At 46.3% G+C, this 23,005-nt stretch overlaps 1 protein-coding gene and 1 long non-coding RNA gene across 4 annotated transcripts in view; one reads left to right on the forward strand and one right to left on the reverse strand.

Moving 5' to 3' along the window:
* Nucleotides 1–3,020: 3,020 nt before the first annotated feature.
* LOC126638740 (uncharacterized) lies at nucleotides 3,021–20,327 on the reverse strand. The gene is made up of 4 exons (XR_007628679.1): nucleotides 20,182–20,327; nucleotides 17,402–19,158; nucleotides 3,848–3,933; nucleotides 3,021–3,312 (listed from the first exon to the last, which is right to left on the reverse strand). It is a non-coding gene; the product is annotated as an uncharacterized LOC126638740 (long non-coding RNA).
* The window catches only part of ADAMTS9 (ADAM metallopeptidase with thrombospondin type 1 motif 9), an 80,159-nt gene continuing 76,586 nt past the window's right edge, over nucleotides 19,433–23,005 (forward strand). For all 3 annotated transcript variants that reach the window (XR_007628678.1, XM_050312868.1, XM_050312870.1), the window contains exons 1-3: nucleotides 19,433–20,012; nucleotides 20,136–20,524; nucleotides 21,702–21,864. Coding sequence is in view for 2 of the 3 variants with exons in the window: in XM_050312868.1 (XP_050168825.1) it covers nucleotides 19,919–20,012; nucleotides 20,136–20,524; nucleotides 21,702–21,864 (646 nt within the window). In the remaining variant the exon portion in view is untranslated. The remainder of the gene's footprint in view (nucleotides 20,013–20,135; nucleotides 20,525–21,701; nucleotides 21,865–23,005) is intronic.

Raw genomic sequence — 23,005 nt, forward strand, 5'->3', positions numbered from 1 at the left:
TTGTCTCCATGGGTGCAGGGGAATAACACTGCCTGGACAAGGTCACCAAATTACTCCTGCTCAGGATACTGCTCTCCTCTGTCTTATGGCTTTCCTGTACAGCAAGGTCAGATGGGAGCCATCAGGAGACAGCTGACACTGACCCAGAGCAAGCCTGGCCATTTCTTCTCCTCAGCTTTGCCAAAGTGACCATCTTTGCTGTGAAAAGCCAAGGTGGGTATTTCTTTCTTCACTTGATCAAAGCAGTCCAATTACATCCTTTTGGAGCTTTATGTATTAGCATCACATAACATCTCTTTTCATTTAACTACTCCAGCTATTCATTAGCTATCCAAATGGAACCTGGCAGTGCTCTCTGTATTCAAGTTTTTTTGGATCAGTAGTAATATTTGTTGTCGGTCCAGGAAACATCAGCTTTCATCTGAACTCTCCCTCGCACAGAGCTTTTCTTTTCAAATCAAAATTTTTGTTTGAATATTTAAACATTTATTTATTTAAGTAGCAAACCCTTGCATCCTCTACTCTTGTCAAATTTCACGAGACTGCATTTCTCTGGCTTTGCTTGTTGTCTTATGGCCCAGCAGATAATATACTAATGGCCTGTACAAAAACCCAGCAGGATGTATCCTAGCAAGAAAATGGACTATATCTGGATTTCTCAGTGGTCCTTCATTTGGAAATGTTACTCACAAAGATGTTATGGCTCCAATGGAACAGATACAGCTGCTTCTTTGCAGGTAATACATCCACAAGGAAAGATCTTCCATGTTCCCTTGTCTTGTATCAAAAGTTACTGGCGTTTCCTATAGGAACACTAAGCTCTGTGTTTATTAGTCCAATAAATGGCTGTCATTTAGTGCTCCAACCAATCCTGCTAGTAATTACAATCAGCAGGGTTCCCATGCTGTGCATCAGTGATGGTTCGTGAACTTGCTTCAGTAACTTCCCATGAGTCATCAGTCGAGTGGACGCAGCTGAAGTAGACAAGTCAAAGTACAATTACTTAGTTTTGTTGGGGGATTTTTAATCCCAGTTTCCTAAAGAGATTTCCACCATCGTGCTGTAAGTCAGACTCTACACCTGAATACATTGTTAAGTTTCATCCAAATTTGACAGACAGCTAGATCTGTCAGCAACAGCAAGATAAGCAGCTGAGGAGAGATTAAGTTCATGCTCCCCAAATCAGGAACAAAAGTTGTTCTGTAATCTCAAGTAAACCCCTAAATCCCACAAGCTACTCATAGGAAAAGTATTCCTGCTATAGATGTTCTGATTTGATTTTGTGTGTTACTACCCAGAGACTGGCCCAACCCTGAGCCAGGGAGCCAAAGGAAACAAGGCTTTGCAGCTTCTGTTGCTCACAGATTGGCTTCTTGTTAAACTCTTTCCTAACTTCACCGTTAGAGATGCGTGTCGGCTTTTGGGCTTTTGTTTTAAGTACACAAAGGTGGTTTTTCCATTAAGTGTTGTGTAACTGTGCAGGGAGGTGCATTTCCAGTACTTACTTTAGTAATAATTCCTGAGTGTGATCAGGAAACGGAACCTGAGGGCAGGGGGCACAGAAAGCTTTATTGCATTAGGGAGGGTGGCAGCCTGAGAACATCCCTGTGTGGGACCATGGCTTTGTATAAGATCAAACCCCAAATGTGCCAGATTCATGTGACATGGTGCAATGACTCCATGATCCCAGAACTCTGCCTGGGACATTGACATTTGGACCATAATGGTGAGTTTCTCACAGATCTCAGGCCTGTTGTGTGGCGGGGAACAGAGTGGGGCTGGTTTTCATCTCTGAGGGTTTCATCTCTCTCATGACCAACGGCACAGCCCATCATTGCTGAGAAAAGGTGCTGGAGCTGAATCCCCTTTCAGGTGTGAAGCTTCCCTCTCCTCCAAGTCTGCACAAGCATTTCCTGCTCAGTACAAAAAAGAGAAACCCAGGGCATGCATGGCTTCACTGCTAGCATTACCTACATGAGGTCAGTGATTCTGATGATAAATATTTCATAGGTCATTCATGTCTGGCAAAGGTGAGCAGCAATACATTAAACTTTTCAGATTCCTTCATCTATCTCGTTTTTTTTCAGCTGACTTGTTTGCTGGAGCGCTTCACTCTTCTGATCCTTCCCGATGAGGGAGGAAATCACTGGGTTTGACATTTTCTAAATGAGAAGAGCCAAGGCAGAGGAAACAACATCTGTTGAAGCAAATTAGGAGAGAAAGACACATGCAGAGCAATCCTCAAAAGTCTCCTGAGATGTCCAGCTCCCTTGGCATCCAGCATTAAAGAAATTCCTGTAAGTTTTCTATTCACATCTTTGCAAACCTAAATCCCTCTGAATGTCTGTTACTAAATCATCTGCCCATGGTTACAGAAGGAATTTGAAGTATCACAGGAAACTCATCCTGCTCCAGCAGCAAAACTGGTGTTCAGTTGCTGCCCTTTCCATCTCGTGTGCTACATTCTAGCGAGTTTGCCAGCTGGACACCTTTCAGCTGCCAAATTATCTGTGCAGGGAAGCTCTCAAACTGCTTTGCATCAGAAACAAGTACATATATATGTATATTAGTATATATGTGTGTGTGTATATATATATACACACATAGTGTGTGTATGCATATGTGTCTGTAAAAAATCTATTTACAGTACTAAGAAAATAAGAAATGAGAGAGAGCTTCCAAGATTGTAAATTCTCATGCAGAGGAGAATTATGCCTGTTGCTAGTGGCTCATGAAAACCTTTGAAGTGCAAGTGCTAGGTTGCACTACATTTCTACCAAAACTTAAGGATAGTAAAGGAACACTAGTAAATTCTGAGTAGCTCTTTTCTAACTTGTTTAATTTTGTCAGTAAATTCCCTCCCACCAGAAGCTCAGCTGGGACTGCTTACTTAAATTTATTTTGCTTAAAACAGGAACTGAGCTTTAAAACCATTATTAATAAACAGTTATTTTTGACTGTGAGGCATCCAATATAAGTCATAAATTATTGTCCATTTAATTAAAGACACTCACCTTTCCAGCTGTTGCTCTAATCAGATCAATCTAAAGCAAATAAATTCAGTGTTTTGCCAGTACTGTCAGAGGCTTTGGTGCAGGCACAAGAAGTGTCAGGGCTCCTTCCTTCATCACCTCAGGTGTTACTGGGTCTTGCTGGAGTTGATTTCCAGAGGCCCTGAGACATCCTTGAACTTCTTGGGACTTGAACTTCTGCCTCTTCACCAGCAGGTTATCCAAGGTGGGGACTGCTCAATACAGTGAGTCCACCTCGTCTTTATTTTTTTTCTTATTCTCCTTCCATCCAAAAGTGGACCTGTGAGCAATTAAAGTAACTTAGCCACAGCTATCCTGGAAGAGCAAGTGTGCCATTGATGTAGCCAGCAACTTGCTCAATGACCCTTCAAGCTAACCCATATACAAGATCATTTTCTGTGAAATAGAGTGGGATGTTTCAGGCAGCTGATTGGAGAGAGGAGCCTGTCTGTGACTATTATCCACAGCAAAAAAAAAATAAAAAAAATTTCCATCTTCAGTTCTTTCTACAGCTGACTGTCTGTGAACTTCATCAGTTCAGGAGTAACCAAACTAGTTTATGGAAAACATTTCTACTGAGAGCTATGATACATAAATAGAAAGATACCACCCTGACCCAAGAAATCACCCATGAAGTTTGTTAGAGAGGCTTCAGGAGAAATGAGATGGGAAACAGAAGATACAGGCAGCTGGAAATGTCTGGGTCAGTAAAATTCACCCCACTTTTAGAGTGGCTTGCAAAAGAGGGGACGGTGGGTTAACCTTTGTTTATAGAGATGTGTCAAAGGTGTTCATTCTTCTTCACTTCATCTCACCTTCAGTTGACTTCTGTTCCCAATCCTGGCATGCTCCAGTGGCATCTGATGAGATTCAGAGAGGGGTAAGGGAGAGCCTGTTATGTCTGCAGACAGGAGAAGCCAAAACAGGACAATAATTACAGGTAGCTACGTATTATTCTGAAACAATAAATAATTTGACTGGCCAACTGTCTCTGTCATCTGCTCTAACTTTGTTAGGCCCCAGAAAGTTGCCTTGATCCCTCAGTGTTTGTGTGTGAGGGCAGACAGAAAGAGGATTAAATGCTCTTTCTGCAATGTGTTTCCAAGCATCTGAGCCATCTCTGCTGCACTTCAGTGACTGTATCATCTGCCCAGTGACATCATCACTGGTTTGCCATTAGATATCACTTCTCAGAAAGGGAAATTTAATCTATTGGATTACTTGTTCTGCGTAATTTGGGGAAAAACTACAAACAGGGAAGTTTTGCAAGGCCAGAGTTTGTTTTCACTTATGACATCCTTCAAAACAAAGGCTGACCTTCTGCTCAGAGAACTCCTTGTAGGGCTAAGGTTCAAAATTGAAAGTTGCAGCCCAGCAGAAATGTGTAGTAGTAGTTGTGACTTGGAGTTTTATAGCAGGCTGGGGGCTGTGATAAATCTGAATTGTTATGAGAATATATGAGGGCTTGGGTGCTGGCTGTTTTGGATTAGTTTCTCACTTTATGAATTTTTAATGTTACTTACTATCACAGTTGAATGCTTTGTTGCTTATTCTTTATGAAAGAAAACCTTTTTAGGTTGGAGAGAGGTGGAAGAGAAGGATGAAGGCAGCCTGGGAGGGTGTCCTCAGCTCCTCCCCTGTAGAGGTCGATGTCCTCAGAGCCACTTGAGGCTGGACCACCAACTCTAAAGCCTGAGGGACCATGTTAGACCAGGGACATTCTCTGCAGAACAGCCCCTTCACGCACTGCAGCAAAACTGGAGCTGGTGCCACTTGACTGCATTGGGTTCTGTGTTTGTGGATTTAACCTCATTTTCTGCTACAGGCCTCCTGGTATGTAAGAAAGCAAATTCAAGCATGTCACTGTGTTCACTGAGGCAGCAAAACTTGGGTGGGGGGGGGAAATTCCCCTTCTTCTGCAGTTCATGGTGTTCTTCTAAACTATTTATAAATAGGTCTGCTGCAGCCAGTGTTTGCGTTTGGACGGCTTCACTGTTCTCGTTTTCAAGGCTTCTCTCAGATCTGAAAGTAAAGGTCGGGTTGACTCCCCTCATTTGAAATAAAGAGGGGAAGAAAGTTAACCCTGTAAGCAGGTGGCTCTAACACAGTAATTCCCAGGAAAATGAGTGTGCTCTCCTTTCCCTTTGGCTCCATTTTCATTTCCCTACCCTCTTCATTAGCTGATGATAGTTCTAACTTCCCACACCCTTTTAAAGAGATCCCCCTGCACATCATCTGGGATTCATGAAATGCAGAGATCTGGTAAGCAGCACAAATCACAGGCTTCTGGCCCGCACTTGCCAGAAGCCGTGGATAAGTTTTCAGCTGAGTTTATGCTTCACCTCCCTCCACTCTACAGAACAATAACATATGGCTCCATTTTCTCCAAAAAATTTGCACCAAAACCCAACAATCTATTTCATGAAGGATTATTTTTTGCTGATTGAGAGGCTTTTGGAGATGACAGGCATCTGATCTCATCTTAAGCCTTAAATTGCAGTAAATCCTGTATTTGTTTACTTTTTACTTCAACCAAATAGGATATTATCCTGCCTGTGAGTTAACACTTTCTGTGCTTGCCTCACTGAGTATTGCATGCCAAAGGCATTATTCTTTGCCATCACTGGACAAGGAACTGCACAGAGCCACCAATTCATGTATGACACAGCTAAAACACTAAGTAGGATTATGGGGCTCATAAGGCAGAGAAAATGAGAACCAGCCTGTTAATCAGCCCTTAAGTTGTATTACATATGTGAACCAACCCTTTTGCTTCTGCATGGGGCATTTGAAGGACAGGTAAAACACTGAAACAGCCTGAGATACTGGGGGGGTGGGGCACAGGATGCGGTATCTCCTCGTCTTCCAAATGTTGGCATCCAAAGGCTGGCAGTAAGAAAGGTCTCAGTGGATATTTGTTTGAGGTCACAACCTATATCTGAATGAAGAAAGCATGAATCTGAATAAAAATGTGGAAAAAATCACTTCTGAAATGGAAAACACTTGATTTTTCTTTTGGTTTGTTTGTTTGTTTCTTTTAAATAATCATGTGCACCTTACCCTCCTATATCACCAAGACCTGTCTAGCAGCCTTCTTCAAAATAGATTATCTTTTACTCAAATAGTACACTTATTTTGGGCTGAGTTACTAACAAATAGAGGTTTCTTGGTGTTCTGAATGTCAGGAATTTAACTGGTAGGTAAGTACATTATGAACCTAACCAAAGAAGACTTAGGAGACTGAATGTTGTTTTATTGCCTATGTAAGAGTTCGAGATGAAATGTTTGTATAAAACAAGGTGCATTATCCCAAGACAGTGGTTTTATTTCTGCTATTACTTAACACAGTGTTACAAAGACTCAAGAGGTTTCTATAAACTCTCTGCTCTGACTGAGCTACAAATTAAGGCCAAGATAAACTTCTCCCAGTACGTCCCAATCATTGGGAAAAGGCTCTCCTCTTCAAGGAGGTGTTCTGGGTGAATAGGTTAGAAGTGGTCTGAGCAATACAGAACTACTTCATATGTAGTTTTACTGATGTATGTCTTTTTTTACCCCACAGTAACATGTGCAGGTGTAATTTCTTCTAGCACAGAAGCACAAAATAATTAAGCACTGCTGTTCTTCTTGGATGTGTTCAGCTGCTGCTTGTTCTGAACTTCCCATGGGCTCTGAGGGGTGTTTTCTGTGCAGGCAGTGGCTGTTATCCTGGCAAGTAAGTGTTCATCCTCTGCTTAGAAATCTAATTTTCTTCGCTGTTGTGTGAAAAATTGCGTAGCATTCTTGTCACATAATTCCTTTTCTGGTTTTCCTGTGTTTTGCGCTCTCACAATTATCTTTGGCACAGCAATTATTATTGTACCAGCTGTAATGCTTGCAATAGGTGATCCTAATGAAACCTTGGTAGGTGTCTTGTGAAATTCCAGCACTGGTGAATATGGAGTTTTTATTATGGAGTTTGCCAATTTGTTTGGGTATGCATGTGAAGGCTTTGGTGTGATTTACCTCACATGCTCTAGCCAAGCAAATTGCCATAATTATTTACCTCTGGATCATGGTCTTTTATCTAGAAAAGTGCAGTTTATGGTTGGTGTTAGGGATGAGTTTCTTCATAGTGTGTTTTCTTAACTGCTTGGCACCTCAGTTAATGACACAGGTTCCAGTTTTATACATCACTGAAAAAAAAGTAAACTAATAAAACCCTGTTAATGAGAACTAGCTCTATATTTCAACAACTGTTTTAATTATTACTAAATAATTTATTTTAATATATTATCATTTCAAATATTTTTTAGCTATTTTTCAAGTATAGAGACTAGTCACAATTATATACATATATATATATTTTAATGGAGACCTTAATAGTTGAAATTGCTTTTGTATTTCTTCCATTTACATTGATAAAATGGCATACACTAAGCAATTCCCATACCCATTAACATATGATTTGCCCACTAGTAATTACTTTGTCATCCTTACTTCCTCAGGCTATTTTCAACTTTAAGCCATGGCTAATCCATGACCTTAGTGCTTTTGTCTCCAGGTCTGAATAATATAAGTATTATGGAACAAGGATTGAAATGAACTACTCTTGGCTTTATTGTACAATAATAGTCAGCTGATTGGCTTTTCTGTTCCCACTAACTAGAATAATAAAGCAAATTTAATTCCTTTATGGAAGGATCATATGAATTTCTTTTTGCCTTTTTTTTTTTTTCAGTGTGGCAAGGCTATACAGGAAATATTTCTAAGGGAAAGTGAAAATGGAGGAAAATACCAACTGTCTGCTTTGCTGAGTGTTCAGAAATGCTGCCAAGTGGACACAAAGATGACTGAAGCAGGAATGTACCCTGCACTCCACAGTGGCCACTGAAATGGTAATTGAATAAAATCCACTAAGAGAAAAAAGAGAAAGAAAACAACAAAAAGCACTTCGGTCATGGAGCTGAAATGGCAAAGTAGAAGCCTTATAAGGACCTTTTTGTAGTGAGTCTCCTCAAACTCCTTCTCCTTCCATGAGACTACCCAAGAAGCAGAACACCTGTAGAATGTCAGGTTTCCTTTTGGATGCAAGAGAGCAGCATCACATGGCATGGTCACATCTCCAACAGTCTGGGCAGTTTGCACTGCTCCTGTTCCAGGCAAGCTGTCTGATTCTCATTTGAAATGCTATCTCTAAGCTGCTTTTGTTCATTTGCTTACTTTCCTGAAAGGTTATAATCAAAAGGCCAGACTTTAGGAAGAATTTGGCTTGCATCCCTTACGTGATACTGGTTTCCAAGCGGCATGTAAATCAGGGGTCACACTTTCCAGAGGGAGTACTGCCCCACCATCAGTGCTGTGAGAAATCTGCTTTGCAGCTCCATGGCTGTATTTAGGGGGAAACATTGCTGACAGACTGAGTCAGTGGCCCAAATTCTCCTCCCTTTATCCATATAACCACATGAAAGCTTGTGCCTCCTATCCACAGAGTGTGCATGAATAATTTGCTTGGCATGGGACTGGAGCTAGCTAGCACAATAGCTATGCTTTTGTAGGCTCCATATGTCCCTTGCCTTGGAGCTTTTCAGATGATACAAAACTCTGGTACTGTGACTAAAATGAGAAAAGCCTGGGCAATGACTTCAGAAGAAATTGGGAGTGACCTAAAGCTCATGAAAGGACTCTTGGCTTCAATGGTGTTGACCCAAGTCCATCAAACTTACAAGTTGCATCCAGATCCTATGGAGATCCTGGAATGACCCCTGCAGTCTGCACAGAGATGGGTTTTTAAACCCCACAAGGGAGTCCCAATTTCCCAACGCTTCAGAAACACTGGACTCTTTAACTGTACTTTTAGAAGTATGCTCAAGAAATCAGTGCACACACTTTGCCTATCCCTCTCCTCCTCTTTGCACTGAACATTTTTGGTGTAGGAGAGTTCAGTAACGGAAGCGTAAACCTTCTGTTTACATCTATAAACAAGATAAGGTACAAATTGCTGCAATACAAACTTCCTTGCTCTGGCCCTCCGCTGACCTCAGCTATAAACGACAAGGAGCCTCCTTTCTCACAGTTGTAGGAGCCTCTAGTCTCTAGGACAAAGTTTAAACCAGCAAATGGGCTTGCAAAATCTTCTGTGTGAATTTTTCCAACTGCTGTGCTATTCACAGACCGCCCGGGGCCAGGGGGCTCATGCCTGTGACACGAGGGACAGATGTAGCTGTGCCCACACTTGCAGGGTGCTCCAGACACCTCCAGCTGCAGGGTGAGCCTTGGGTGCATTTGCACCCGTTTTCTGAAATCAGGAAATGAACTAGATACGCTTTTGCTGAAGGGCTTGGATGGAGAAGGGCACATTTGTGCCACGTTTCAGACTGACAGGAGACATCCATGGCACTGTATCACCCGCTCGTGCCTTCTCCTGGAAGCTCTTTGCTGGGTCAAATAAATCAGTTGCAAAATATCTAAGATTCTGCCAAGTAAACATAAGTATAATTAGATTAGAAGGCTGCTCATGCATTGTCTCATTTTTATAGATTTCAATGGGTGCAGAAAGAAGAAGAGCTGCCAATAAGACAAGAACTGGTTCCAGGCACGGGAACCCAATCCCTTGGTGACCTGGACAGATGACACATGGCCTGAGGGAAGGACACAAGGAGAGGGCTGGGGCATGAGAAAAATCTTAAGGAATGGGGCAGAGAAGTAAAAAGGGACTTCTGTCCTTGACAGCTGTAATTGTATCTCCGTGCCCTGAGAGATCTCACAGCCACTGGCAGTTCTACACACACATGCCACTGAGACTGTGGTGAGTGTTTTCAATTTGAATTTGTAAATCTGGGATTTCCACGGCCTTATCTGTCCTGGGTGATCAGTGGAAGTTAAACCATCCTGTTTGGTATTAAGTCAGACCATAGGGTGGTGCAAGGTTGAGCTTCTGAACACCTGCACGGCATTTGCACAAGGGTGAGAGTTACAGTGGTGTTTCTGTCTCTCCAGGCAGGACTTGTGTCCCTCTCCCCCTGGAGCAGCTCAGCAGAGGTGCACAAGGACATCCCCTCTGGTGCAGGTCACCCAACTGCAGATCCCTGAAGGATGGACTGGTGCTCAGGTATGGCCCTGCTGTAATTTTCCTTGTTCTTACCCATCACCATTGAACAGTCACTATTGGCATGCCCTGGAGATAACATGAAATAGCCCTAACAGGGCTACAGGGCAGTAGTTCTTATGTGTTTAAGCAATGCAGAATCTCCTCTTTTGTTTCTTGTGCTGTAAAATGGGCTGCAGGAAAGTGGCTCAGGGATGGTTCTTGGTCAGAAATGTTAATGATGCTGCTGAACTGAAGCAGCAGAGAGGTGGTGACACCAGATCCCTCCTGATGCTCTCAGTAGAAGCAGGTCAGATCCTCAAAAACTGCCAGTTCCTGGCCCAGAGGCCTATTTTCTATACATAATGGTGTTCAAAGAAATTTCATGCAGTCAATTAGACTCTGCCATCCTAAACCAGATGGTTTTATATAGACACATAGCCAGGGCTACAAAGTTACATCCTCCCTGTTCAGAGGGGTTAATTAATTCACTGAATGAAGCAGGATAACACACGTATTTTTAAATGAGCCCAGTGCTACACATCTGTTTGAGAGGGGTTCTCTTTTGGCTCTTGTGGTGCTTGGTTGACCTGTGGGTGCTGGGAGATGCCAGCGTGGCTCACAAGGTGTGACAGCTCTAGGAGTCTCAGCCATGGGCCAACATCTCCTTGTCCTGCTGTTGTACAGATGCAAACATCCAATTTGTTGGTAGATGAAATGGCTCCGATTTGGACAATTCTGTTTGACTATGGGCTTGACTTACAAAGAGCCATGGGCAGGAACTTGCTATGAAAATAGTAGAGAGAAAGAATGCTGCTGCTGTGTATGAGTTTTCCCTCTCCCTGTAACAAATGCTACTCTTAGCTGGCTGGCTGGTGTGGAGTAATGCATTAACTGAGTGTGATAAGGCAGGGGAACTCTGATACCAGCTCTGTTCTCAGTCCTGTGTTTGCTCTGCAGTTAGCACAAAAGGGTCTTGGTCCCTTGGTAGGCCCTGTCATGTCAAAACAATGTCAGTTAAGTCAACAAATCTCCTCATGTTATAGTAATTTCCAAGTCATGCTTCCTCCCTTTAAAAATTCAGGATGGAAGTGTTAGGGATATTTAAGAATTAGGCTGATAAAACATGGGGAGAAAACATGGAAACAGCTGGCTCACAAACATGAGCCCGATTCCCATCACCAGCATTCGGTAATGTTATTTATGTCGTAATAAATACAGAAAGTAGAGAGGTCTGAAAAATATGACACAGATATCCCAACATCCCTGTGTTGCAGGGCAGGAAATCATCTCCTCAGCAGAGCTACCACATCTCCAGGCCTACAAGATGTGCTGTCCAACATGCACATCTCCTCAGGTCTACCATGCACCTGCAGGTGATGAGGAGCTCTGGCAGGGTCATGGTTGTCAGGAAGACCCAAATGGTCCAAATCCTCTAAATAAGTTTGGGTAACACTTCTGGCTGGGAAAGAAATGTCAGGCTGGGTATAAGGGAACTCAATTCCTAGTGCCATCAAATTCAGCTTGATATTATAGGTAGTAGTGCTATAGTTCTTACTGCAGACTGATCACACTTGGTTTTAGAAGTAGGTTGGGTGTATGAAAGCAACATCTGAGATTACTGGTAGGCTGCTTATTCCTACTGGCATCCTGATGGATCCTGTCCCAGCTCATCCCTCTTTGCAACCAAAAGACAAAGTAAGGCTTGGTTGAAAAGTCTTGGGAATTTTGATGACTGACCCATGTTTTTGTGCTCTTTGAGCTGACAAAATTAGCTGCTTGCTTCACTGAATGAAGACAGATAAAAAGAAATACCTACTTGTGCAATGAATAATTCATCAGAGAAAGAACATGCTGCAGGATAGTATTTGGGATGAAAACTGCATAAGGTTAGTCTGAACAAGCCAATCTGCTACCTATAAAGGAAGGGATTTCTGCGGCTATTCTCTCTTCAAGAAAAAAAACTAAGAAAAAACCCTCCTCTTATCACTGTCTGCATTTGGAAACAGCCTACATTTTAAGTAATTAAAACTGATGTTCCTGACAAACATTTGCCTCCAAAGAAATAGTCTATTGTAAACGTAAACTCTCATGATCCTTCCAGGCATACCAGCACGACTGTCTCCTAAAAATTCTTCCCAAGCCATCTGGTGCCTTATCTTTGTAGCCAAGCCATACAATAACTTTAAAAGAGGATTGTTGCTAGCAGGGTTTAGTCTCAGGACTAGAGATTCCCTTGGAAGTATCACAGCTCACTCTGAACCCGTCAGCCAGGCAGGTCTGGCTGTGTGAATTCTCCCCTACTTTCTAAAATGACCCAAAATGTCCAGCTGTGGTTCTTTGGGGAGGTCCCTTCCTCATGTGTTTGAAAAGGGAGTGAAGGAGTTACAGGGAGAAGCTGGAGACTTCCAAACAGGGATTTACACTCCATTAATTCTCTCTCCGGAGTCCCAGCCTGAGTGGCATGACATGACTGTGGTTAGGAAGGCTGCAGCCAATTCACATCATTCCTGCTCTCTCCACACCTGCGAGGGAATGTATGGATTCCAGGTTTGCTCCTGCATAGCCTCAGCCATCAGAAAAAAAAGGTATTTAGTGAGTGAGAAGGCAGGAAGGCATAGAGCAAGAGGTGGATGATGGAAACAACTGGGAGGGAAAGGACAACTCTGTTTCAGCTTTGCAGATCATCCAGTTTGCTCTCCCTTGGTTGCATCCCACTACTTCTGTGGCTGCTCCTTAACATCTCATCTACACTCCATCTAAGAAATGCTGAATTCTTACTGTTAAATGCCTTATTTTGCTTGCAAAAGCAGGGCTTGATAGTGTAGCTAAGTAGCAAAGACAAGGCTGTGGGCACCTGACAGCAAAGCAGTAATCTGGGCACAAAGCAGAGCGAGGGATCCTGTGTTAGGTGTGCTCAGGCGAGTGACAGCCATCGTGAGAAACAGGCAGGTTGTTGCAGAGTGTGCAGCCGAAAATAGAACTTGTTCACCACTCACTCATCCAGGGCAAACATACCGTAGTTGGGGAGATACCAAATCCCTTTTTAGAGTTTTGTCAAGCCCAAGTCTTCACCACTAAGCATCCTTAGTCTGCTCCTTATCAATGCTGCTTTCAGAGGATATGAGGAAGCTGAGTGCACATGTAGGAGGAGAGCTGCCTCCTCAGCACATCCTGCACAGGACAAGTTGGAGACTGCAGACAAGTCTGCAGCATCACATTTAAGCAGCATCTCTCACTCCTTTAGCATGGAGGGAGCAATCCCACATGGCTGCTCTGGTCTGGTGCACCTTCTGGCTGTGGTAATGATATGATGCCAGCAGCGGTACCAAGTGATGGAGAGGCCATTAGATTATCTTCTCCCTCCCTGTGCCCATCTGTTCTGGCAACCCTCAGATACCTGGGCAGCATTTTAAAATGCTCTGACTTCAGGTACTGCAACTTATTGAGCAGAGACATTTTTCAAAGTCAGAAAGAAATGGGTTTTTTGCTGTTGCATCTTGGTAACATGTATAACTGGGTGTTATATATGCTTGTCAGGTGGATATTAATGAACATGATGTGATGCTGTAAAAGCTTCTGGAACTGACAGATTCTGCACTTCTCCAAGTCAGTGGAAGTTTTTGATGATGAGTTTTGACAGGAGCTGGATTAGGCCTAAAACATTCCCACTTTTTAGCTATTGACAATTTTTTTGATGGTTTTATAACCAATAGAGACTTCCTACCACTATACAAATACAACAACATCGCAAAGACGTCCCCCAGGGAGATGTCTTTGCTTTTAGCTGCATACCTTGTGACACCCCAAGGGAAATCAAACAGTGCAGGGAAAAAGAACTTGATATCTGTAAAGTTGCTTAGCTTCTTCCCTACTCTAATGGATATTTGTATTTTGTTATCTCTGGAGACAATCTACTATTTGGGGAAAGAATGAAAACAACCCTCCTAAAATAGAGTTTTACAGTTTAATGATCCCTGCACTGAAATATTACACTGTACACTTAGGCTGCATGGAAGCTTGAGAGGGAGGGTGGAACTATCACAGGATCAGAGCTCCACAACCCCGTGTCCTTTGCCATCTCTGTCTCCTCTTCGTAAGGTGATGGTGACCCCTCACAGAGCTGTTACAATAATTAGTTTGTATAATACAAGTACATGGCTCGAGGGGTAAAGCTTTTTGTACCTGCAGAGCTTCCAGCACTCCCAGGTTGCCTTTTGGTGTGGGATTACAGAACATCTGCTCTGTTTAGTCCTCGTAGTATTACTGTTAATGTTTTGGCAAAGGCACCTGGAACACAGCATAGATGCACATGTACGTAATATCAAAAGTCAAAAGGGGTGTGTTCAGGTCCTGTTTGATTTATAGCGTGTCAAACACAAAAGATAAACTGATATAATGTTTAGCTTGATGGCTTAATTTGCACAAAAATGGGAAGATCCAGAAATAAATGCTTCTCAGCTACTTTAGGATCTATCTCAGATTTGCTACCTGTAGTAAAAAGGGGGATGGGATCTATAAATGCCTGTCAGGCCAAAGGAACTGACAGGCTGCAGTGAGACCCAGAAGCGAGGCTACTCTGAGCATTTTTCCCGTGGCAGATAAGAGGTGTAAGGAAAAGGAGCAGTGTGTGAACGGTCAGCAGTAATGCTGGGAGCAGGGGAGGGGTAAGCTGGAGCCAGCAGCTTTAAGTGGAGTGCCTCAAGGGATCATTATGTCCATCCGTGCTGACCTGAAGAAGAAAATCCCACACATTTGCAGCGGCTACGTGGGCTTTGCTGTTCCTCCCACCCAGTCCCTAGTTCCTACTCATGTATCTGTTTTCCAGGGTCAGAGTTGTTTCTGAGGCAATCTGAGAGCCAGTTTCCTTGCATATTTGCTTTCTCTCCTTCACCTTCTGTTCCCAAATGGTGGTTTCCCACCCAGGCAAGCAGCAGGGATAAGGTCTGCAAGAACTGGGCTGTACTTGAATTTCCACTGTGTCCCCACCTTGCATCTCTTTTGCAGAGCAATGGATGGTTCCTACAGGACACAGCTCCTGCTGCAATGCCCTGGCTGGGAAGGCACCAGAGCTGCAGTCTGACATAGGACCAAGTTGACTTTGGGTCTTATTTGCCCCTGTGACCTTGGATTAGTCACTTCAATGTGCACATCTCAGTGTTCAGGGTAGCAGGATGGCACTGATGGCACTGCAGCATCCTGGCACATCCTTTCACGTCTCCCTCAGCCACTGGCTCTAAAGAGGGGACCAGAATATGGGCCCATAGAGGGCAAGCTGTGACAGCAGTGCTATGCTGGTAGTGCTGGGAATGACCTGTTAACACTTTCCAGCCTCCTAGAAGGAAGGAGACTTCAAACAACCCAGTGATTCAGCTCTTGATGGCAGCAGCACGCTACCTGGGGGAAGGACAGAACCCCACAGAGGAAGCAAGAGCTTAAATGGCTACTGTAGATGTGTTAAACTGTATATTTGAATCCTTTTAACAAGGATCAAAAAGAGTTGGCTTGGCACAGATAAGTCTGAAAATTGAGTATACACCAAGAACTTGCAAATCTCAGCCCCTCCAAACAAATGTGAAAGGCTAAAAATGTCTTTAAAATGAAGCCATAACACAATGTCCTTTGAAAATGTCCTTTAAAGAGAAGCCTCTCTGTGAGCAGAACAGCTTCCCCAACAGAGGGAAAGGCAGCCCAGAGTGGTATCCTTGTTACCAGCATCAGCAGATGAGAGAGGCAGTCAGCTGTTTGAAGGGAATGAAATCTTTCAGTTTCTGACCACGCAGATTAGACATGGGGAGAAAATGTTGGCTGTTTTCAGTTATCTTGTGGTACTGAGGAGCAACCATCAAAGGGAAACCGTTTGCTTTCTGGGATAATCGTTGAGCAAGCAAGAGGATGCTGCAGATAAAGGAAGATGAGGCTTACCCAGAAAGGCTGAGCCGCAAAGAACAAAGATCAGTATTGGAGATGGCCTCACCTATGGGGAAAAGGAAATGGTAATGTGGGGGGAAAGAAGTGCAAAAATTTCAAGAAATTTGAGTTCCTCGAGTGTGTTCTGGCAGCAGCATGCATTGCCTTAAATTTCTTACTGAAGTTTTGCTGTTGTGATCAAGTTCTCATTTTGTAGTTTATAGAAGCATCATCTGCAGCTCAACTTTTGCAGTATTTATGTAGGCAATATTCCCAGTGTTTTAAGGGGATTTTTCCATTGGTAGGTACGGACTCTTAGGGCTTACTTTTGACTGGGTGAGGACTTGGAGTCTGCACAATTACCATACCATAAGTATTAATAGATCCTTCCTAATAGGAAAGTTATTTGAATTTAAGATTGTAGCTTAACTTCTCTAAACTCCACATAATCTATTTACTTACGCTACAGCTTTCCTTCTGCACTTCTAATCTGCAGCTGTAAAGATTCAAAATGCTTCACAACCTACAACTTGTGTATATTGATGGAAATGGCTCTGGAAGTCATGCCATGCTGCTAGAGCATGTCCAGTGACATTGCAAAGCCAGGATTTCGTCCTGGAAGCCTTCAGTCTGCTCCCAACTCTGCCCTATAATTGACTTCCAATTAGTCCCATGGGTCAGCTCCCCTCTTTTGAGTGATGGAGTTCTTCTGTTTCATGCCTTCCCTTGTGTTGATAGTTTCAGAGCAGTGGGTGAGCCCGTGAGGATGCTGCACAAGACAACCTTGCTCCATTCAGCTCAGTGCCAAAAGGAGTCCTACCCAAACAAGTCACAGGTATGTGCTGCCACTTCTCACCTCATGCCAGCTCCCGAGCTCCTCTGAACCTCACTCCAGAGCCAAATTAACTGGTTATCTTAACTTCATATAAGGAGAAAAAAACCCCAAGGCTTTGATAGGTTTTTCTGTGACAGTGAGCAGGACAGAAGCAAGGCAGCTCCCGCCAGCACCCAACGTGGCACAGGGGCATGCTGAGGCTCCGTGGTGGGACAAGGGGTGTTTGTGAAATGGGGATGCCCTGGAGCACTCTGCAGCCCAGATAAACCAGCAGCAGACCTGTTTCCCAACACTATCCCGATCCAAGGATGAGGAGATGAGTGAAGGCTGCACCCCTCTCCCCCAGGACACTGGCAGGACTAGCTCCACGTAAGCCGCCTCCCCTCCCCTCTGACTCAGCTCTAATGCTATGCTCAGCTTCTCACTCTCTCTCCTTCCTCAGGCAACTTGGTTGTTCTTCACTCCCCCTTTGCTGACCGGCTGCTTGACACCGCTCAACACGCCCGACTGGCAGCACCGGCTCCCCCCAGCACTGCCGGGATACATCCCCACACCCACCTGAGCACGGGACTCAGCCTCCCCTTCCCCTGCCATGGTTTCTGGGGCCATATCCCAAGCACCCTGTAGTCCTGTGAAGTTTGAAAGCTTTGGGGCACATGTAGAAGTTGTAGGAAGGTGTTGGAAGAGGGTCAGGGTTCAGGGTGCTCCTGCAAGCCTCGTGGAGCAGCACCGCAGCTCAGGGAGCAGATGTTACTCCAGCTATGAGTCAAGTCATTTATTTGATGAGACAAAGAAAGAAAGAAAAAAGAATCAGGGTGAGAAAATACACCTGGAAGGAAGCCTGGGCTGCTATGGGATGGCGTTATGAGATTCCCCTTTTTTGTTCATCCAGCAGCCTAAAGACCTCGGTGGCTTTTCTGACTCAGTTGGGACACAGAATGGTGTGGGATAGATGGGAATTCCACATGCTTTCATGCTGGGCCAGGAAAGGCTACACAAGTCAGAGGTGTGTGGCAGGCTTTGCAGTTTGAAGTTATTTTAGAATAGTTTGGTCTTGCTCCTCTTCTGAGGATTGATTTCTTTCTTAATGTGTGTGGATGAGCAATCAGCTGCAAGGACAGGAAAATGTTACTGTGCAGGCCCTTTGCAGCATGAGAAACAAATCTGGTCCAGGTTCACTCACAAATAGGTGAGTGCATGGAGACACAACCATGTTTGGTTTTGGGAAAACTGCTACTGGTAGTAGGTAACACATACCAGAATGGGCACGTCGCTGCTCCTACACACTCACAGTGGAAAGCAGGGAGACAACCCTGTCCCCCAAACTTTGGGGACCATCAGGCTGCTCTCACCAACCCTAAGGCTGGAGATGGTAAGAAGACCCAACACTGCTGTCAGAGTGGTCTGCACACAAGGCAAGTTCACTCTGGAAGCACCTGAGCTTTGTCAACACCCCCCCCCCAGCCAATATGGGTGAGTTATCTTATTGTAAACATCCGAGACTTTAATTAAACCATGCTTTATAAGTGTGGGCACAATGCCACACGGGGAAGGTTATGTGCCATTACGCCTTGCCCTGAGGGTGTCCTGACTTGGGTCTCCACAATCCTGGAGATTCTGCACTGCTGAGGGTCTGCCTCCAGCCCTCCGACCCCAGAGAGTCAACTGTAGGGTTTGAAGATGCACAGCTTTACAGGTGGTGCTTTGCTTACTCTGACTTTTATATTCATCATACAAAATTAATAATTTACTGCTAACAGTTGAGGTTTCTAGGAATTCACCAGTTGCTTTGAAGAGCCAGGAGGTGCTATTTTGCCCAGAGGTAGATTCCTAATTGATTTTTATTTTTATTTTAAAGCTTTCCCTTTCCGCAGCAAATATTGGCATTTCTGTTTTTTGTCCCAAAGTTGAGTGAAGAAAGTACAGAACTTGGAAATTTTCTATGGAAGTGCAAACCAAACTTCCAGATATCTATTTTCCTTTGCCCTGCCTACAGGCTTTCAAGGTTTAAAAACCTTTTAAACCAAGGTTTGGGGGTTTGGTTTGAGGAAGGGGTAGAAGACAATGCTTAGTTACATTTAGTTCTAAAGGATGTCTTTTTACAGAAAACTTTCAAATTGTAAACCAAAACAAAATAAACTCAGATAAGGAAATACTTTTTCTTTTCCCTCAGGGTGCCTGAAAAATGTACAACATAAATATGACCCTAAACAAAACTTGCTTGAATTGCCTCTTATCTGAGAAATGCAGAAGAAACAACTGCTGAAAGAAGTGTCACACAGGGGATTCTTCGATTACTGGTCCACTTCTTCGAGCTGCCTTAAAAAAAAAAAAAAGGAAAACCATCAATTATGCAAGAAAACTCAGCTCTCCTCCCGGTGAGTGACAAAGTGGCTCTTCCCCGCAGGACCTGGCAGACCAGGCAGCTGCCGGTGCCGCTCTGCCCGGGCCACTTGGCGATTTTAAAGCCTCTTGGAAGGAGCCGGCGGGGAGCGGCTCCCCCCGGCCCGCCCCGTCCAGCCACAGCGATGGCTTGTCTTGGCCAAACCCCGCGACTTCGGCGTTAGTCGGGAATGAAAGAAAGTGACATGTTGGAAGGAGGGGAGTGGGGGAGAGGAGGAAGGGCTGTCCCTGCTCCTGCAAGGGCGGGATCTTTTCTCCTGCTTGATCTATGGAGCCCGCCCCCTTAAATTGACTCCCGGGAGCGCCCCGTCCACCAGCCCGACGGGGGGAGAAGCGGAAAGCGAGGGAGAGCAGGCAAGGCAGGCGGGCGGGCGGGCGGCTCCCCCGTCCCGGCCCGTCGGTCCCGACCCCGGCCCGTCCGCCCCCGCGCACCATGCGCGGCCCCGGCGCCCCGCGCCCCGCCGGCCCGCCCGCCCCTAACACCGCCCGGCTCCGGCGCCTTCCCCCGGCAGCGCTCCGGGGGCGGGGAGGGGGGAGAGAGGGGCGAAAGGAAGGGGAAAAAGAAGAAGACGACGAAGAAGAAGAAAAAGAGGGAAAGGGAGGAAGAAGAAGGAGGAGGAGGAGAAGCGGAGCGCGGGGAAGGCTGCTCCTCCGAGGACAGCGCGCAGCACCATGCAGCTGGCGCCGCTGGCGCTGGCACTCACCACGCTCTTCATCGACGGCTTGAGGACAGGAGCGAGGAGGCAGAAGCTGCACCCCAGGCAAGGTAAGGGGGTGCTCGGGGAGGGGCGGGGCGCGGGTGGGGGGATGCTGGGCTGCCGCCCCCCCCGGGGGGGCGCGGGGCTCGGCCACCCCGCTCAGCGACATGTGCATCTCTGTCCCCTCGCAGCCCAGCTGCTGGAGAAGCTCAGCGAGTACGAGATCGTGACTCCTACCCGGGTGAATGAGTTCGGCGAGCCCTTCCCCACCGATGTCCACTTCAGGCGGCGCCGGCGGAGCACCAGCGCTGCCCCCGACGCCTGGACGGCGGCCGCCGCCGCCTCCCCCAAGGCGCACTACAGGCTGTCCGCCTTCGGGCAGCAGTTCCTCTTCAACCTGACGGCCAGCTCGGCCTTCATCGCCCCGCTCTTCACCGTCAGCCTCCTGGGAGAGCCCGCCGCCGAGCAGCGGCGCCTGTACGCCGAGGCGGCCGACGCCGACGTGAAGCACTGCTTCTACCGGGGGCACGTCAATGCCCGCCCGCGGCTCACCGCCGTCATCAGCCTCTGCTCCGGGATGGTGAGACCCGCACCCCGCTCCCGCTCCCGGCCGGGCCCCGCCGGGCGCCCAGGGGCGGCGCGCCGGGGCGGAAGCGAGGAGGAGGAGGAGGAGGAGGAGCAGGGCGATGGAGGGTGGGCAGAGCTTTGGGACCGGCCCATTCCCCCGCCCTCGGCCGCCGCTGGCGGCTCTGGCTCGCCCCGCTCGGGGATTTCTCCTACCCCCGTTCATTATTCCGTCGGGTTCCGGGGTGAGCCCCTCCTGCTCGGCCGTTTTTGGGGGAAAAACTGCCACCCAGCGGCACCCCGGGGGGGCGATCCGCGGGACAGAGCCGGGCACGGACACCCGCCTGTCCCCGCAGTGCCAGGGGGAGGGACGGGGGGCTCCCCGGCAGCGCTGACCCCGGAGCCACCCGGTACACCAGCCCGGTGCTCTTCAGACCAGGGATGTTAGCAAGATGAGCAGAAGCTCCCAGCAGGGCTGACTCTTATGTCTGCCCTGGTAACTTTCAGCCCCCCGGACTGCCACTCCCAGGAGTCCCCAGAAGTTTCTGCTGGCTCTGTCTGGTCCAGCAGTTCCCATGGGTGAATGTGTGTGTGGCTGGGCAGGCCTCCCTCCCAGTTACTGGTCCAGCATCCCAGTCTAGGATGGTTGTAGGATGGTTTTTTCCCTTGGATATCTTTTATTTGCCCACCAAATCCCTACATTCATAGTCGGGTGAAACTAGGCGTGTTGGTGTCTTCTCATAAGCAGGGATTTCACTGGCTGTGACACTGCCATCTGGTCCTTACATGTGGGTTTAAAGCCTGTCCCAGAGAGAACTGCTGTGTGAAATCAACACTTGATGGGGTTGTACTGGGCCCTTCAGCACGTTGCAGCACCATTGCCCCTCAGGCAGGGGTGGCTTGGAATCACTGACATAGGGATGGGGTCTGGCAGATGTGCCTCTCTCATGCTCCCTGCCTATGATCAGTAATTAGCTGTCTGTGAGCTCCAGTGGGATGACTGCAGGGAGCAGTGCAGCCCAGTGTGGGTGCAAGCAAAGCTGGTGCTCCAGCCTGTGCCTTCGCAGGGGTCGCTGTAGAACTGGGCAGGCACGCACCTCCCTCGTTAACTGCTCACTTTGTGGGGTAGTGCTGCTCGGTGGCTTGTTATCGCCCAAAGCTGACCGCCTGTTCCTCTCTCTGGTCCCTCTCAGCTAGGCACATTCAAGTCTGATGATGGGGACTATTTTGTAGAGCCGCTGCTATCACTTGAAGAACAGGAGTATGAAGAAGAGCACAATAAACCACACCTTGTCTACCGACACCGGACACCTCCAACCAACTCTTCAGGGGACAGGCAGACTTGCGATACTCCAGGTACTCGTTTTGTTACTGCCCTTGATGATTTGGCACTTACAAGTGCTGTTTGCAGCTAAAAGGCAGTAGGTTTATGTGGGACAGAAGGGATGTGGAGTTGAGGGACCCCTCTGGAAATGGTGTTGTGTGTGCTAGGACTGGGCTCGTGATAGTAGTGCTGTCCTGGAGAGATGTGGTGCGCCTGTGCTTTCTAATAATTGGTTATAAGGAAGTTGCGGTCAGGAAAAATGTTCCGGTTTCCCTTTCATCCCTGCTGTAAGGCTGGCAAGAGATCCTTTGGGCTGTCTTGCCTTAAATATCCCATGAGCCTCTAAACTTGTTTTCTGTTTTCTCCTACATGTAATTCCTAACCATCTTAGTCTTATTTGCTCTCTGTCTGACGTTCTGTTCCTGTCCTTTAAATGACATCCTTCAGTCTTGGTCTTGCTGTGCTCCTGGTCTTACCTCCCCAAATCTGGCTATTGCATGTCTTCCTTCCAGTGGAAATGAGAAGGTCCTAACACCAACCCTAACGGTTCATCCCTTATTAATCACTTTTCCATGGTTCATTTTTAAAGGCTTTTTTGTTTTTCCCTTGTGGCCCTTCCTCCACCAGCACCATCTCCATGACCTCCTCGCTCCCTCTTTCTAGTCCTTGCACATGTAAAAGAGCACAGGCCTTTTTATCTCTCCTTCACGTGCCTTCATGGGCAATAGCCTTGCTCCTACTGTCCCTGTTATCTGCAGTGGCCTCCTGCTGCTCTCTGCTTTGTTGACTTCCTGATGTTCACAACTAATCCTCTCCTTTGGCAGCAAATACCTAAATTTTCTCTGAAGAAGCTTATTTCTTCAGTCTCCTGTTTCACCTGCTGTTTTGCCCTCCTCTTTTGGCCTGCAGCTAGATCTACAAGAGCTTTAAAAGCCTAAACAGAGTAGACCTTGACTGGGTCCCCTTGCACGGGCTGCAAGCTGCTCATATTCTGCAAATAGGTGGAGTTGCTCAGGGAGTGAAGGTATCACTGGAGGAGAAGTGTGGTGCCAAAATTAGGCTGCCTTTACCACATGTGACTTGTTTGGCACCCATGACTGTGGATCATGGCCGTGCTGTTGAGCTGTTGGTCTGTTCAGCTTGCACTGATCGTGCTAAGTCAGAAGATGCTCT

Source organism: Myiozetetes cayanensis, unplaced genomic scaffold (assembly GCF_022539395.1).
Source record: "Myiozetetes cayanensis isolate MyiCay16 unplaced genomic scaffold, myiCay2020 scf18, whole genome shotgun sequence".
Classification (NCBI taxonomy): domain Eukaryota; kingdom Metazoa; phylum Chordata; class Aves; order Passeriformes; family Tyrannidae; genus Myiozetetes; species Myiozetetes cayanensis.